The sequence below is a fragment of the Cajanus cajan genome, chromosome 10 (assembly GCF_000230855.2).
Source record: "Cajanus cajan strain Asha chromosome 10, NIPB_CcT2T_4, whole genome shotgun sequence".
In the NCBI taxonomy this organism is placed as follows: Eukaryota; Viridiplantae; Streptophyta; class Magnoliopsida; order Fabales; family Fabaceae; genus Cajanus; species Cajanus cajan.
This window is the reverse complement of record NC_138526.1, coordinates 39,567,543-39,582,560: the sequence shown is the minus strand read 5'-3', so window position 1 is coordinate 39,582,560 and position 15,018 is coordinate 39,567,543. Positions and strand designations below refer to the sequence as shown.

The 15,018-nt window shown below is 32.6% G+C and overlaps 1 protein-coding gene across 1 annotated transcript; it reads right to left on the bottom strand.

Annotated features, from left to right (window-relative positions):
- Positions 1–11,030: 11,030 nt before the first annotated feature.
- Positions 11,031–15,018, bottom strand: LOC109805721 (G-type lectin S-receptor-like serine/threonine-protein kinase At4g27290). Its single transcript, XM_083065175.1, has 7 exons — positions 13,420–15,018; positions 12,925–13,047; positions 12,587–12,744; positions 12,304–12,514; positions 11,976–12,210; positions 11,722–11,869; positions 11,031–11,494 (listed from the first exon to the last, which is right to left on the bottom strand). Exons 1-7 carry the CDS (start codon positions 14,675–14,677, stop codon positions 11,198–11,200), a joined length of 2,430 nt encoding a protein of 809 aa, XP_082921301.1. The 5' UTR covers positions 14,678–15,018; the 3' UTR covers positions 11,031–11,197.

Here is a 15,018-nt window from a genome sequence, read left to right as displayed (position 1 = left end):
CTTTCGTTTGGAATTATGAGATTGAATTATTGTAGCTTTGTGATGAGACTTTAACTTGTGAGATTAATGTATTTTAAGTCATTGATTATCTTACATTTTTATTATTATTTCAACAAAATTAACATTAAATACAAGTTCAAAATTAACATTAAATTTTTATTTTTAATATTTCAATGACATTAAATATAGATTTAAAATTATTTGTAATATAATTTTTTTAATTTCTTAAAAAATTTATAAATATCCATGGATATCTATGAATATCCGTGAGTATTCAAGAAATTCATAGATACCTGCTCAATAGATACCCACGCAGATATGAGGTAAATATGAGAACAATTTTCATCTAGCAAAATGAGGACAAATTTACTATTACCCGCCCTCATAAGACCTTATTGCCATCCCTAGTTGTATTTCAAATTAAATCTTGCATACGTGAATGTAGGTAGGTGAGTTAGTACTCACTGAAGCAATTGCTTTTATATGCATGTATTTGTGCGTGAGATCGGACACAAGTTATTTCAATAAACAAATATTTAAAAATTAAAAACGTCAAGAAAAGTGCTAAAGGAGAAGAAATGTGAAACATGACACTGATAGGGAAGAGATTAAAATGTCGCACTAATAAACGTGATTCTGGCCATTGAAGGAGAACTTATGAATCTTATTGGTGGAGAGAATATGTATTTCCAAGTCATTTTTAGTGCTCTTTGCAGATTTGACTTCTCAACCGATTGATCATTGTTGACTGTTTGATTTAATTCATTTTTTAAATTTGTAATAGTTTTTTCAAGTGAGAATGGATCATATGATCATAAATTTTCACACGATTTTGTCATGTATATTGTTTGTGCTTAAAAAAATGTCTTAGAAACATAACATGCAAGGTGAAGAATGTTTCTTAGTTAAATATATTATCATGATCGTCTTATTAGTTAATATAAAATCTCTAACATTACATTTATCTTATAATTATTTTTAACATTATATCTATTCTTGTCATCAATTATTCATTTTGGTTTGTTAAAAAAAATGTGTTATGACAACACAAATATATTTGTTCTATGTTAAATTAAACAAAAGATTATGGAACTACATAAAAAAAAATAGAGAGACAAATATTTAACATTTAATTATTCGATAAAATATGAAATAATTTTCTTTTTCTCATCTCTCTCTTACAATAGTCTCCATTGTTACTTAATTGTTGTTGCCATCATCGTCACCATCACTATAATACATGTGTTTGTGCCTAATATGCAATTAAGTTATTGATTAATTTAAAATTAAAATTAAAATTTATTTTAATATTAACATAGAAATATATGTGAATTCTTAATATAATGTTTTTGTTAGGGTTTAATGGATCAATTTTGTTCAAATTTGTGGTAAAATAAACTTTAAACGAATTAACTTGATTGGTTTGGTTTGAATAGGATTTTAAAAAAAAATTGCAATATGAACCAATCAATAATGGGTTGATTAGTAGGTTTAAAAAAAATGACAGATTTCTATTTATTTACATTTTAAAAAAAATACATGATTTAATTCCAAAATTTAGTTATAAATTATTAAAAGAGTAGTGTATATAATATTAGAGTGTAGATGAAAGACTAATGTAGAAAAATATGAAATTAAAATAGTTTAACATTTGAAATTAAACATAATTGAATAATGGGTCTAGGTGAGAGAGTGTAGGTGAGTAAGGGTGGAGGATGTGGCAGACGATGCTAGATATCACAAGTGTACCACAAAATGAGTAGTAGAACATAATTAAAGGCCTTAAAAGAAGCATTTTTTTAAGGCAAGCCCTAATGAAGAATTCAAGAGGGAGGAACCCAAAATCATGTTAAGTCTGGATGGTTGGGCACTAGAGAAATTAAAATAGGTTTTGCATCTTGTCATGCTTAGCATGGAAATTCTCATGCTCAACGAGATTACAACAAAATTTATTATTAATGACAATAATTTAATTACCGCCATATGTAAAAATATTAATGGCTAATATATAATACTACTAAAAATGTATTTATATTACACTAAAGTTTACTATTAGCGACAATTATTTATTAGAAAAAATTTAAGTCTCATATCGATTAGAGATAAGATAATTAAATAATATATAAGTGAGTAATAACTATCATCTTACAGGTTCATTTTATAGGGTTGACTCCTAATTCACTATTCTAAATTGGTATCAAATCACTCATTGTTACCAAGTTCAATAGTGCTATAAAATAATTAGAGAGCAACTTTTACCTTATAAATCTCACATCTCTTAAAAGACAAGACAATTAAAAAAATAAATTAAAAAATATAAAAATAAAAGACAACTCTCATCTTATAAATCCCACATCGAGTAGAGATAAAAAAGTATATAAGTTATGAATTTAGAAAATAAAATTATAGAAATAAATTATTTAAAGTAAAGGAGACAATTGAAAAAAAATAACTTTTAATAGTCTTTAAAATGGCTACTAGAATTATCACTAAAAAAAATAAGTTTTTTCGACAATTTATTAGATCTTTACCGGCATTTATATAAAATGCCGGTAATAGTATTAGCGACACTGGATACACCAGTCATTAGTTAAATGCTGGTAAAAAAAATAATGGTCATTTATATGGCCGCTAAATTAAAAAAAATAATGATCATTTATATGGCCGCTAAATAATAAATTAATTGCTAAAAAAACTAATTTTAATGTAGTGCGATGATCTATCATAGAAGAGTTAGTCTTGTTTTCGATCTAGTTTAGGATAATGAAATTCATGATTGTTGTGAAGTATTATGAGTTCTTTGAGAAATGATATTCAAAATTCGTCATTAAACTAAACTACTTAAACGATTTGTGGTATATTTGGCAGTGCCATGACATTAACCAAATAGGCAAATATATATGTATGGATACTCACAAAATGCATGCAAGTGCTTTGAAAATATGTTTTCAAAACTATATCAATTAAATTAATCTAAATACTAGGTGAAGATTTAACTATCTAATCATGTTTGAACTATTTATGAATTGACATTAATAATATAATAATAAAAATTAAATAACATATTAAATAATATTAAAGAAATATAATATTATAACTTTATAATACTAAAAAATTAAAATAAAAAGTACTATTTTATAAATTAACACTTAAAATACATACAAAAATCCAAACTTATTATATAATAATTATACTTGTCTGGAGGGTACACAAGTGAATCTGAATTCAAGCTAAGTTCTTGTTTGATTGGAGATACCAATGGGTGGGATATCTATAAAAAAACACTCTAATACTTAAGTTAGGATGAACACAAAGATCTAGGTGAGTAATAATTGAATAATGATTTTACCTTATTTGTGTACTAATCATATTAGGCCTGAGTTTGGTGGACTTTATTCCCTAATTGTCAATTAGGTAATACGATTGTTGATCATGAATTAACATTCTAATTTGTCTTACACCCTTTGTTAGTCATATATGCTAACACATCTTAAGGACCTTTCGATTACTTCGACCTCTTCAATGGCTAAAGATGTCGAGATACCATCCGCCATTTATGTGAGTTGGTAGAGGTCTCTTCAACATGTGCATTGGCCAAAACTGTCGAAACAATATTCATTATTCATGTGAATTGATAAGTTGACTTTGGTATCTTCAACGATCAAAAGTGTTGAAACATTCTTTGAAGATTAAGCGGTTAAGGGTTAAGGACATGAGTGTTTCAATATCATCATCTTGGACACAATTGTCTTTAATCTTCTCATCGATCGACTTATTAATTGACATCGAAAATTAATCATGAGGGTCGAAACACATGTCTTCTAGACCTCTTTTGATACAATAATATTTAGGTTTAGGTTTCAATAATACACAACATTGAAAATAAAAAAAGAAAATTTATGTTAAACATTTTTCCAATAATACATATTATGAATTAGGTTATTGTCAACTTTACCATTTTTGCTTGATTTTTGTTGTTCATTAACTGATTCTTCTCAAAATTAGTTCCGTGACTTATTTGGACGGAATAAATTTGGTAAGAGTTTTCAAAACATTATATAAAATAGTAGATGTATCAATCAAGATCTTCATTTAGTTTATCAAAAGACAAAATATGGCCTCTTGTCATTTTTTTTTCACTAGCAATATTTCCCGACCTAGGTGAGACTTTATTTTGAGGTGTAAAAATTATGAAGAGAAATTTATCCCTCCTAATAAGTCTTATCCACAGCTTTCTTGGTCAAATAACTAAACCATTTTCAACATAATTTTTGTCATATCTTGAGTGGGTACCATTTGCACAACAAAGTCCACATTCTACGACAAAAAGACAGACACATGATCATCCATGGTCATTCAAGTCCACAAGACAAGACTTCTACATCATCCTCTGTGGTTAATGGTGTATGTACGCGTAAGGCATACGCCCACCTCTTCTAGCAAGACCGAAGACCCCCGTCAGCCCCGGACCTAGCTGAAAGGCAGCCAAAATCTAATGCACCCTCCGGCCATAGCGCCAGCGGAACAGTAGCCAAAAGACCACCTCTCCTAAAGAGTATCCAAACCGAACACCCCTAATCGGCCCAGACAAAGGCCGAAGGGGTAACCTATACGAAACAAGCCAAGATACCCCCTCGGCCACAAGGTCCACCGAAGAGGTCCGCAACACTCCGAGATTATTAGGAATAAACTAAACAATAAGGGTCACACCAAATCAACACTTATGGCTAAACTAAAAGGATGTAAATCTTAATTACACGTATCCCAAGATAAAAGGTTCATCAAGTCCAAATACATCTGTATAAATACACGTATGTACGATTATTAAATATAATAGTCTTTATTGTTTTTGTACTGAATACTCACTTGAGTATCCAAGTTTCTTTGTAAATATCCTCCCCGAAACAGAATTCGGCTAGCACTTGGGATTTAGAAGACTAGTTAGCAACATAAAGAATGTTTCCAACCGGAACAGTGTATGATGTTGAATAGTGAACAAAACGATGGACATTACCTCAATAATTTTTTTTCTCAACAGAATATTCGATGCAAGAACTTAATTTAGGCTCTTAAATTTTCTTGGTCGGTCTCTTATTGCCACTCAAGATTTAACAATATTTTCTAATTTTCACTCTAATGACAAAACATAACTATTTTCACTCTAATGATAAAACATAACTAAATTTTTTAACTTATTTTTAGAGTACCTTATTTTATCTCTTCACTCACAAAATTCTCATTTTAACTTGTAAATTACTTTTCTAATTTTTAAGTAACCTCGTTAAATAGTTGCATATGATTATATATATATATATAGGAATTGATAAGTGTATATTTTACCTAGTAATTATGCCTATTTTGACACTTATCTAAGTTTAAAAGAAATTTGTATTTTATCCCAAAATTATTACAAAAATCAAAAGGTTTTTGTGTAATTTAATTAGCTTGTAAAAGAGTTGATGAAAATTTTGCTTATAAGCCTTTTTTCATGTTTTGCAGGAGTCAATGAAAAATTTAAAGCTTCAAAACACTCAAAACCACTCAACTATTTGGAAAAAACTAAACGGATAAAAGACAAAGTGCAAGACTTGGAGTAGAATCAAAACCACTTAGCCATTTGAAAAGGGTTAGACAAATTAGGTCCAGAGAAGGATAGAAAATTAGTCTCCCAGGAACTCAGCAGATCTAAAAGGGTTCAATTAATAAAATTCCTTTACTATGAAAGATTCTTCAAACTACTCAATCATTTGAAAAGAGCTGAGCAGTTTGCTCTCTCTTCTACATACTCTATTTTATTTGTTGATCATATTTTAAGGAAAAAGAGAGAGAAGATAGGGAGAAACATCATAGCGAACATGACAAGAAAGGTAGAACAAAGAAGAATTCTGAGGATCATCTGAGAATGGGAATTCTAGGATTACTTTCTCTTTCTTCTACACTTTCTCTATATATTCTCAAATGGCTCTCATCACTATGAATGGTTGATCTTTCTTTTTGTTAGAGTTGAATGTAATTCATCAAACTCTTATATATTCCTTTTGATTTATATATATATATGTGTGTGTGTGTGTGTCTGTGTGTGCGTGTGTGCGTGTGTGCGCACGCGTGCGTGCATGTGTGTGTGTTTGTGTGTGTGTGTGTGTGTGTTTGTGATGTTTTATTATTTAATATTAGTGGTTTGATTCTATTTTTAATGCTAAGGTGACTTGATCATTTATTCTTTAATCTTTGATTTGAATTTTGGTTAGAAAATATTTTCTAAATTTGTTTTGAATCAAATCACCTAATAACTCTAAAGGTTAAAAATAGATTTAGAGTTCTCAGTTGAACAAATTCTTAAACACGAGATTTCTGATTTGATAAATAAAGAAATCATTTATTGAATTGAAATTCTTAGAATTTCTAAATGCAAAATTGATATGGAATGACTTTAAAGAATTCAATAACAATGAGTAATAGAAATTATATATAGATAGTCTTAGAAAAATATAAGAGTGAAATCGGTGAAACTCAATCCCAACAAATTCCTATCATGTTATCTCTCAATTTTACTATTGTTTGACATGTTATCTTCTTTACAAACTTAATATTGAAATCAACATGTTTATATTCCATTGTACATCTTTTTATTACAAGTTTTAGTTAGGATAATAGAAATTATAGAATATTTACCAAGTTCTTGTAGATTGACAACCCAGATTCAATTTTTAAACTATAAAAGACTTGGTGTGCTTGCCATAAAATCTCAACTGGAGTTTTATAAGGTCTCATTTGCTCCATCGATCGACATTCTTATGTTGCTTAAAATTAATAACACATATATTTGAAGAATTATTGAAGGTGAAATTGGCAGAAGCTCATGCAGATGGAGTGCTTCTTTTGTGCCATAGTTTGTTGGTGTTTTAACACTGCGATTGTAGGAAGCTATATAACTATATATTGAAGAAGAATAAACAACCGGATGAAAGGCTTTACCTTGCTTCTATTGGGCATTTTCATGCTAAATAATTTAGCAGCCACCACAGTGAGAGACACTATTAATACAGTGCAACCTATCAATGATGGCCAGATTATAGTTTCAGCCTGAGAAACCTTTGCATTGGGATTCTTCAGTCTAGGAAATTCAAAAAATCGTTATGTTGGTATTTGGTACTATAAAATTCCTATAAAGACAGTAGTATGGGTTGCCAACAGAGACAACCCTCTTACTGACTCATCAGGGGTTCTGAAGCTCAGTGAAACTGGAGTTCTAGTCCTTCTCAACCATAACAACACTCTCATCTAGTCTTCCAACGCAACAAGGTCACCACAGTATCCAGTTGCAAAGTTATTGGATTCTGGAAATTTCATTGTGCAGGATGGAAACAACAATAATGACTCAAACGATTCTCTGTGGCAAAGTTTTGATTATCCAGTGAACACAATCTTGCCAGGACAGAAGTTTGGAAGAAATCTAATTACGGGACTGAATCGGTATTTGTCATCATGGAACAGCTCTGATGATCCATCTCATGGTAAATATAGTTATCAAATTGATACCGGTGGATATCCACAATTTGTTAGGAGAGAAGGCACTGTCAAAATATTCTAATTTGTGTTTTATACGGAACCTCCGGAGATAGACCATAGTCCAGTAGTAATTAATTATGTCTATAATGAGGAAGAGATATATGTTAGATATGATGTTATCAACAAGTCAGCCTCCTTTAGGGTGGTGTTACCAACAGATGGATTTCTAAAAGCTGATTATTGGATTTATGAAGAAAATGGTTGGAAAGAGTTTTCGAGAACTGCTTTGGATGACTGTGATTACTATAAAAAATGTGGAGCATATGCTAGCTGTAATATAAAAAATCACCCTCCATGTAATTGTTTGGATGGATTTGTGCGCAAAATTGCAGATATACATAGTGCTTGTGTGAGGAGGACATCGCTGAGTTGTCAAGGAGATGGATTTTTGAAGTTTTCTGGGTTAACATTACCAGACACAGAAAGATCCTGGTTTCATAGAAATATTAGCCTTGAGGGTTGTAGGATAAAGTGCATGAAGAATTGCTCCTGTACAGCTTATGCAGGCTTGGATGTCAATAAAAGTCCAATTGGGTGTTTACTCTGGTTTAATGATCTGATTGACATAAAAGAATCCACTGAATTCAATCAAAATATATACATAAGGATGGCTGGGACAAAAGTAGGTACGAAATTGTCTCCCAATTGGGAAGTTTTCTTTCTTTTGTTATCTTCTTTTATTCTCACTGTTTACCAACTTCTTCTCTCATAAGCTTTTGAAAGAAAGCAATCACATAAATCAAACAAACGGAAGCAAGAGACTGTTATCATAAGCTGTGTGTTGTCTATTGGATTTACAATCCTATGCCTAACCTTCATCATTTGTAAACGGTGGAAGACAAGGCAGAAAGGCAGTTAAGTAGTTCTTAAAGAGTTTTAATTATGTGTCCTGATTCTTCTATATGTTATATTTACTGCAAACTTATGCAGTTTTACTTTTATCCACAAATTAGCATAACCTCTGTCTGTGATCAAGATATAAGCTCTCAGTTGGTGCCTGCATGTTTTACCTTGTTACATGACAGATTTTCACGGTCTTGGATTTCCCATTCTCCCCTTGAGTTGTTTAAAATCCCGAAAATGATAATTCATTATTCACAAACAAGCAAGTAGATCCTTAAAGCATCACAACTAATATTGATCAAAATCATCAAAACTAAAAGCCTTTATATTTACCACTAAGTAAATTCAGTCCCCAAATCAATGGCTCAAAAATAATGCGGGTAATCCATGTTTGCTTCTGTTCTGTGTTAGATTTGGGGAGGGGCAGAAAGAGGTAGGAAAAAATGTTGAATACTGAGCATGTTCTACATTTCAATTTCCTTTTTCTTTACACTCCAATGACTACATTTAAGGAGAAAGACACACAAATGTAATAATTAAGGAGCACGACAAGGAAGAAGTAAAGTTACCTATGTTTGATTTGTCTGAAATTAGTTCTGCAATAAATAACTTTTCATCTGACAACAAACTAGGGCAAGGCGTTTTTGAATCAGTTTATAAGGTAATGAAATGATAAAATGTCGTCATGACCCTAGAAGGGTCGGTATTAGTAAATTTTAATTTGCACAGTATGTTATAAATCTGACCCCGTATATGATCCAAAAATGGATAGAAATATGAATTTGATGAGACAGGTCTCTGGTAAATAGTTTGTATTGAAGAAGTTAACTTTTGAGCGAAAGCTTATTTTCTCTACTGATTGCTTTCGTTTCTGCTGATAGTTTGTGTTTTATAACAGTAAAACACAGCATATGTAAATGTCTTTTACATGCATCCTTCCGATGTGTTTTACTGTTATAAATCAGCTGCTTATCAATTTTCTGTCTAACAAATTTACATTCTAGTTTAATTTCACATTTCTGAACTTCTACAAAAAAGTTCAATAATTCTGCATTCTTGCATACAATTATTCACAATTGGAATACAATAATACATCTACTGAATGATGAAATTTAAGTAAATTTACCTGCAACATATTTTAGTAAATGTGAATCTTTTCAATACATAATTTGTTATAACTGCCAGGGCACCCTGAACGATGGAAGAGAAATAGCTGTCAAGAGGCTCTCAAAGAATTCTAAACAAGGACTTCAGGAGTTCAAAAATGAAGTTATGCATATTGCTAAACTTCAACATAGGAATTTAGTGAGGGTACTAGGGTACTGCATTCAAGCCGGAGAAAGATTGCTTATTTATTTAATGTTTAATTCATTTGGAATTATATTGTCATCTGTTGAATGGGATATTCTTTGTTTGAAAAATACTGCAATTAAACCAAAAACGTCAAAGAAATCACGCTAGAAATGTAAATGAATTTTCTTATATCCAGTTGTTCATGGCATGAGGGTGGGGCTACTTCGTGTGCAACCAAGTCCAGACGACAGGCCAAACATGTCATCTGTGGTTCTGATACTGAGTAGTGAATCTGCACTGCCTCAGCCAAAAGTGCCTGGATTCTTCACAAACAGAAATCTGGTTGGGGGTAGTTCTTCACCAGGAAGTCATAAACAATACTCAAATAATGGGATGACAGTTAGCTTAATGTCTGCTAGATAGGTTGGGTTTCAAGCCTAATCTTGGAGAAGAGTGGGCATGGTCAAGAACAGATGGGGCTGGGAATCAGCACTTCCATGCCGTGGTTCAGACATTATAACAAATAGTTTGTATTGATTTTGGTCTCGGAAAAATTGTAGTGCTTTCAAGTTTCAACTATCCGCTGTCTTGAAATCACGTTAGTCCTTTGTGATCTTTAGTCAATATACATCTTTATTGGCCCCAAAATCTGCATTTCATTTTCACAACGTTGTTAAAGCTATACCGGAGAATGGGGATGAATCCGAAATACTTTCTGTTATGGTTAACTACCTCAACCATTTAAACCAAATTGGTCAAATCTGATAACAATATGAAAGGATTTCCATGCAATAATATAAAATGTATTAGAAGTTTAATGAAACATGAAGATAAAAATGTTGAGTAATAGTTTCATTGCAATTTATTTCAACCAGTTAAGGTAGCTAATTCAATCAAATTTTAACTAATTTTGCCTTATTTAAAAGTTAGGTGACTCCCCACAAGTGATTTAAAAATTAATTTTGATGCTACATTATAAATTAAACAATCGAACGATAGACACCTAACCAGGTATCTTTTGGGGTGTCTATTTGCTTAGTTAAATCAAGGGAAGGGAAATTACCCCATTTCAATGCATGCTCAAGGAACATATCTCCACAACTGATTTTAGGTCAGCACACTGTAGTATTGAGATCTGTTGTTTGTCTTTTGTTCGCTCTTAGCAAGTTGAGGCTCTACGATATTTAAAGCCTTCCATATAACTATTTTCGTAAAAAAATTCTTTCCAGGTAAAATAAATGGGGATTTAAATAGAGTATGGAGTGTGATTAGTGATTTGTTGGATTGCCTGCATGTATTTCATTGACCATACGGGTACAAAATGCTAAATTAAAATATCTTGTGTCTTGGACTGGTTGTTTGCTGCCATGCACCAAAATAATCAATCAATATGGTTGTCATATGACAGTACTAGTAGTGTATTCAATATTCATTCATAAACATTGAGAGAGAACCCATTTCATTTACATTGAAGTCATAAACACCATATAAACTATCTTGCATCTAACAATGACGTAGAGATCTCATTGGTCGATTGCAGTTTACTATTTCCTGATGAAGAGCCAGATTGGTGCGGATAAAAGGCTGGTTCCCGTGGCCTAGGCAATGGTTTCTCACCATTCAGCATTAGAATTACAACTGACATATCTGGCCTATACTCTGGTCTGTCTTGTACACATAAAAGACCGATCTGAATGCATCTCAACACATCTTCAGCTAGAGTTATCGGTTCACCTAGTGATTCATCTATCAACTTCAATGGCCTTTCTTCACACCACAGCCTCCATGCCTAGTCGTCATCAAAATATCAATTGTGAATTTTGAGTTCACTAATTGTGTTTTGGATACATGTATATGTGCATCAATGTTCAAAATCAAATCCAATAAGGAAAAATATGCACAAATTACAAATAGTACCTTCCCTATGAGAAATTATCTTTTTTTCAAACTAAAGATATTTAAACATATTCTCAACACAAAATATGCTTTCAATAATATTGTATGCACTAGACTTACATGTCCAAGAAGGTCATGATCATGATGGTCAAAATATTCTGTATTCTTCTTTCCACTAACTATCTCTAGTATGATAACACCAAAACTAAAGACATCAGATTTCACTGAAAAATTCCCACGGGCTGCGAATTCTGGAGAAATATAACCACTGCAATACAAAAATGAAATGAAGCTCACAAAGAGGGGCAAGGTGATTTTTATGCACTATAAAGTCACAAAATCATGTCATTTAAGTTAAATTTAAGCATGCTTACTAAGTTCCCACTACTCTCTTTGTTTTGCCTTCAGCTTCATCTCCAAATGTTCTAGCAAGACCAAAGTCTGATATTTTTGGATTCATGTTTTCATCAAGAAGAATATTACTGGTCTTGAGGTCTCTATGGATAATCCTTAATCTAGAATCTTCATGAAGATAAAGAAGTCCTCTGGCAATCCCACAAATAATTTGGAAGCGTCGAGCCCAATGCAGCAAACTTTTTCTAGACTCATCTGACAATTTTTTCAGTTAGTTAGCATGAAGAATATGACTGGATGGTCATACCAAGAGAAAATTAAGTATTGAGACAGGATAAAATCTCATACCAAAAATAAAGTAGTCCAAGCTTCTATTAATCAAGAATTCATATATCAAGATTCTCTCATCATCTTGAATGCAACAACCAAGAAGTTTCACAAGATTTCGGTGCTGAAGATTGGCAATTAGCACAACTTCGTTTATGAACTCTTTTGGTCCTTGTCCTGAATTATTGCAAAGTCGCTTCACAGCTATATCTTGGCCATTTGTCAATGTACCCTGACAATCATTATAGGAAAGTTATGCATAGAAGATAAATCCAATGGCAGGTTAGAAATTTAATGAAATTACCTTGTAAACTGGCCCAAATCCACCTTCTCCCAATTTGTTACTAACGGAAAAGTTACTAGTTGCATTAGCTATGGTTGAAAAACCAAAAATTGGTATGTCAATTTGGTTCTTCTCTGTGTTGTCAGTATGATTCTTCCAGCTAACTATTTGGTTCCTCCCTGTGAGGATAGAAGAATGATTTTAAATAAATGACTATGCATTATAAGTTCTATCATAAGAGGAAAAGCTAATGGTTACCAAACATTAATATTTTATCAGAAAATAATATTTGCAAGTACTGAATAACTAATTTTTTTTACCATAGTATATTAACAAAATAAATCAGTGCATATAATTACCTGGATTCTCGCGCTTTTTCCTCCTAAGTATGGTCACTCCCAATATTATCATGACCAAAATGAACACAATACAGCCTACCAGAATTCCTGCAAGCATCCTCTTGTTCAAGCCTTTGTTATGGCCTGAGAGATTAAAGGCAGTATTAGCCAACACACCAAATTTGAGCAATTTAGAAATCCTAAAGGATAAGGCCTCTAAATCTAAAGCACATATTCACAATGAAAGTTGATAGCAATTAGACTCTTCCCCACACTTTTTTTTTGCTAACTAAACTAGTATTGGACAATGCCCTATAATGCTCATCATATTCTTACATGTTCTGTTATCTACCTCATACCTGCAACAAGGATGAAATTTATAACATGTATCCCAAAAAACTACTGCAACAAGCATGATGTGCAGCTTAGTAAGAACTAGAATTTATATATTTTTACTTGTGTGTTTAAATGGAAAGGCCAAAATCAGGAAGGTAGATGGAAATAAAATATTAGCACCTAGTTCAGAAGCTGCCACTCTTATGTAAAGGTCTTGTCCTCCAGAGGTTAGCTTTCTCACATCCACAATGTTGTTAAACCAAAGCAAGCATCCACTTCCACCCTTTCTAATATCTAAATTTGCATATGCAGTGCAGGAGCAGTTTTTCTTGCAGAATTTCTCACATTCCACAAGGTTCATGCTCTTATCAAACCATGAAGTTGATGTGTCTGGCAACTTCATTCCCTGATACTTCAGAAAGCCATCACTATTGCCACAATCTAAATTAACTCTCCTAACACATCCCTCAGACCAGTTATGTGAATTCCAATTTTCTTGAGATGTGGGAATGAAACCCTGAAAGCATTCACATGATGGAGAGTTATTGGCATCACAATTAGAATTCACACCACAAATGGCATAATTGTCGCACCCATCCGCGGGGCCAGAGTAGAAAAGCTGCCAATTATGTGTCAGATCAGACAAAAAGAAACGTTGTATTTGGCCTGTTATTGTGATCATATATCTTGAAACAAATGACTGGTTCAAGAGTTCATATCCATAAGACACTTCTTGCTCAGTTATCACAAAAGAGAAGTTAAAGTATTTGTACAGCGTTTCAGAAGAAATTCCAGAAAAAATATTGCCATTCCAAGAACCTACTCTATACAACAATGCCCCTCCCTTTGTGATCACCATTTGAGGAAAACCATGAGTATCTATGTGATATGAATACAGACCTCTACCAGGATCTTGTGTGTCTCTCCAAGATGTCAGAGAAGTAAAACCACCACTTACCATGTTACTTCTAATTCTCATCCCTGGTAACAAAGTGTCCCCAGGAAGATCAAAACTCTGCCACACAAGATTCTCAGGGTTGCTTTCTTCTTTCACAACAAGGTTTCCAGTCTCCAAGAGTTGCACAATAGGCTTCTTTGCAGTTGTTGATGCATTGGAGGACCACACGATGGCCCCTGAGCCATCAAATATAACAAGATTTCCCTCATCAGTGAAATTCAAAACCCCTTTTCCAACTGGGGCATCTCTATTGGCCACCCACACAACTGTTCTTGGAGAAATACCCCTGTACCATATACCCAAGTATTGCCTATTTGGATCTCCAAAGTTGAAGAACCCCACTTCAAAACTCCCATCTGCTGAAACTAGAGTCTCTTTGTCCTTGAGTGATTGGCCTGGAGCAATGGTGTCAAGGGTGTTGAACCCTGGTATGAAGTGCAACAAAAGAGAGCACAAAACCAAAGCCTTGAAGCTTTCCATTCATTGCTTCTTGGTTCAAGGTTGGTCTAGATTTCCCATGTGCTATTGTGCTCTACAAAATCTTCAAAGGTTAGCTACATCACTGGTTCCCTCTCATGCTAACGTTTCTGTTTGTGCATTCGTTGACTTTAATAGAACTAAAGAATGGAACAGCAATGCATGAAGTCAAAGCTTTTTTCTAACATAATAAGCATCTACCCATCAAACCTCATACATGATAACATAATTTCTTGGGTATGTTTCCTTTACTAGATCTAGAATTAACATGTTTGAGCAAGTAAGACTACTATGTGCGACAAAATTTTCTGTCGATTTTTATAAGGTTATTATACAAACATACT

Coding starts and splice junctions, on each gene's coding strand:
- LOC109805721 (XM_083065175.1), bottom strand. CDS start 14,677: ATGGAAAGCTTCAAGGCTTTGGTTTTGTGCTCTCTTTTGTTGCACTTC. Junction 12,745..12,924: donor GAAAAAGCGCGAGAATCCAG/GTAATTATATGC, acceptor CTATCCTCACAG/GGAGGAACCAAATAGTTAGC. Junction 11,870..11,975: donor AAGAGAGTAGTGGGAACTTA/GTAAGCATGCTT, acceptor TTTGTATTGCAG/TGGTTATATTTCTCCAGAAT.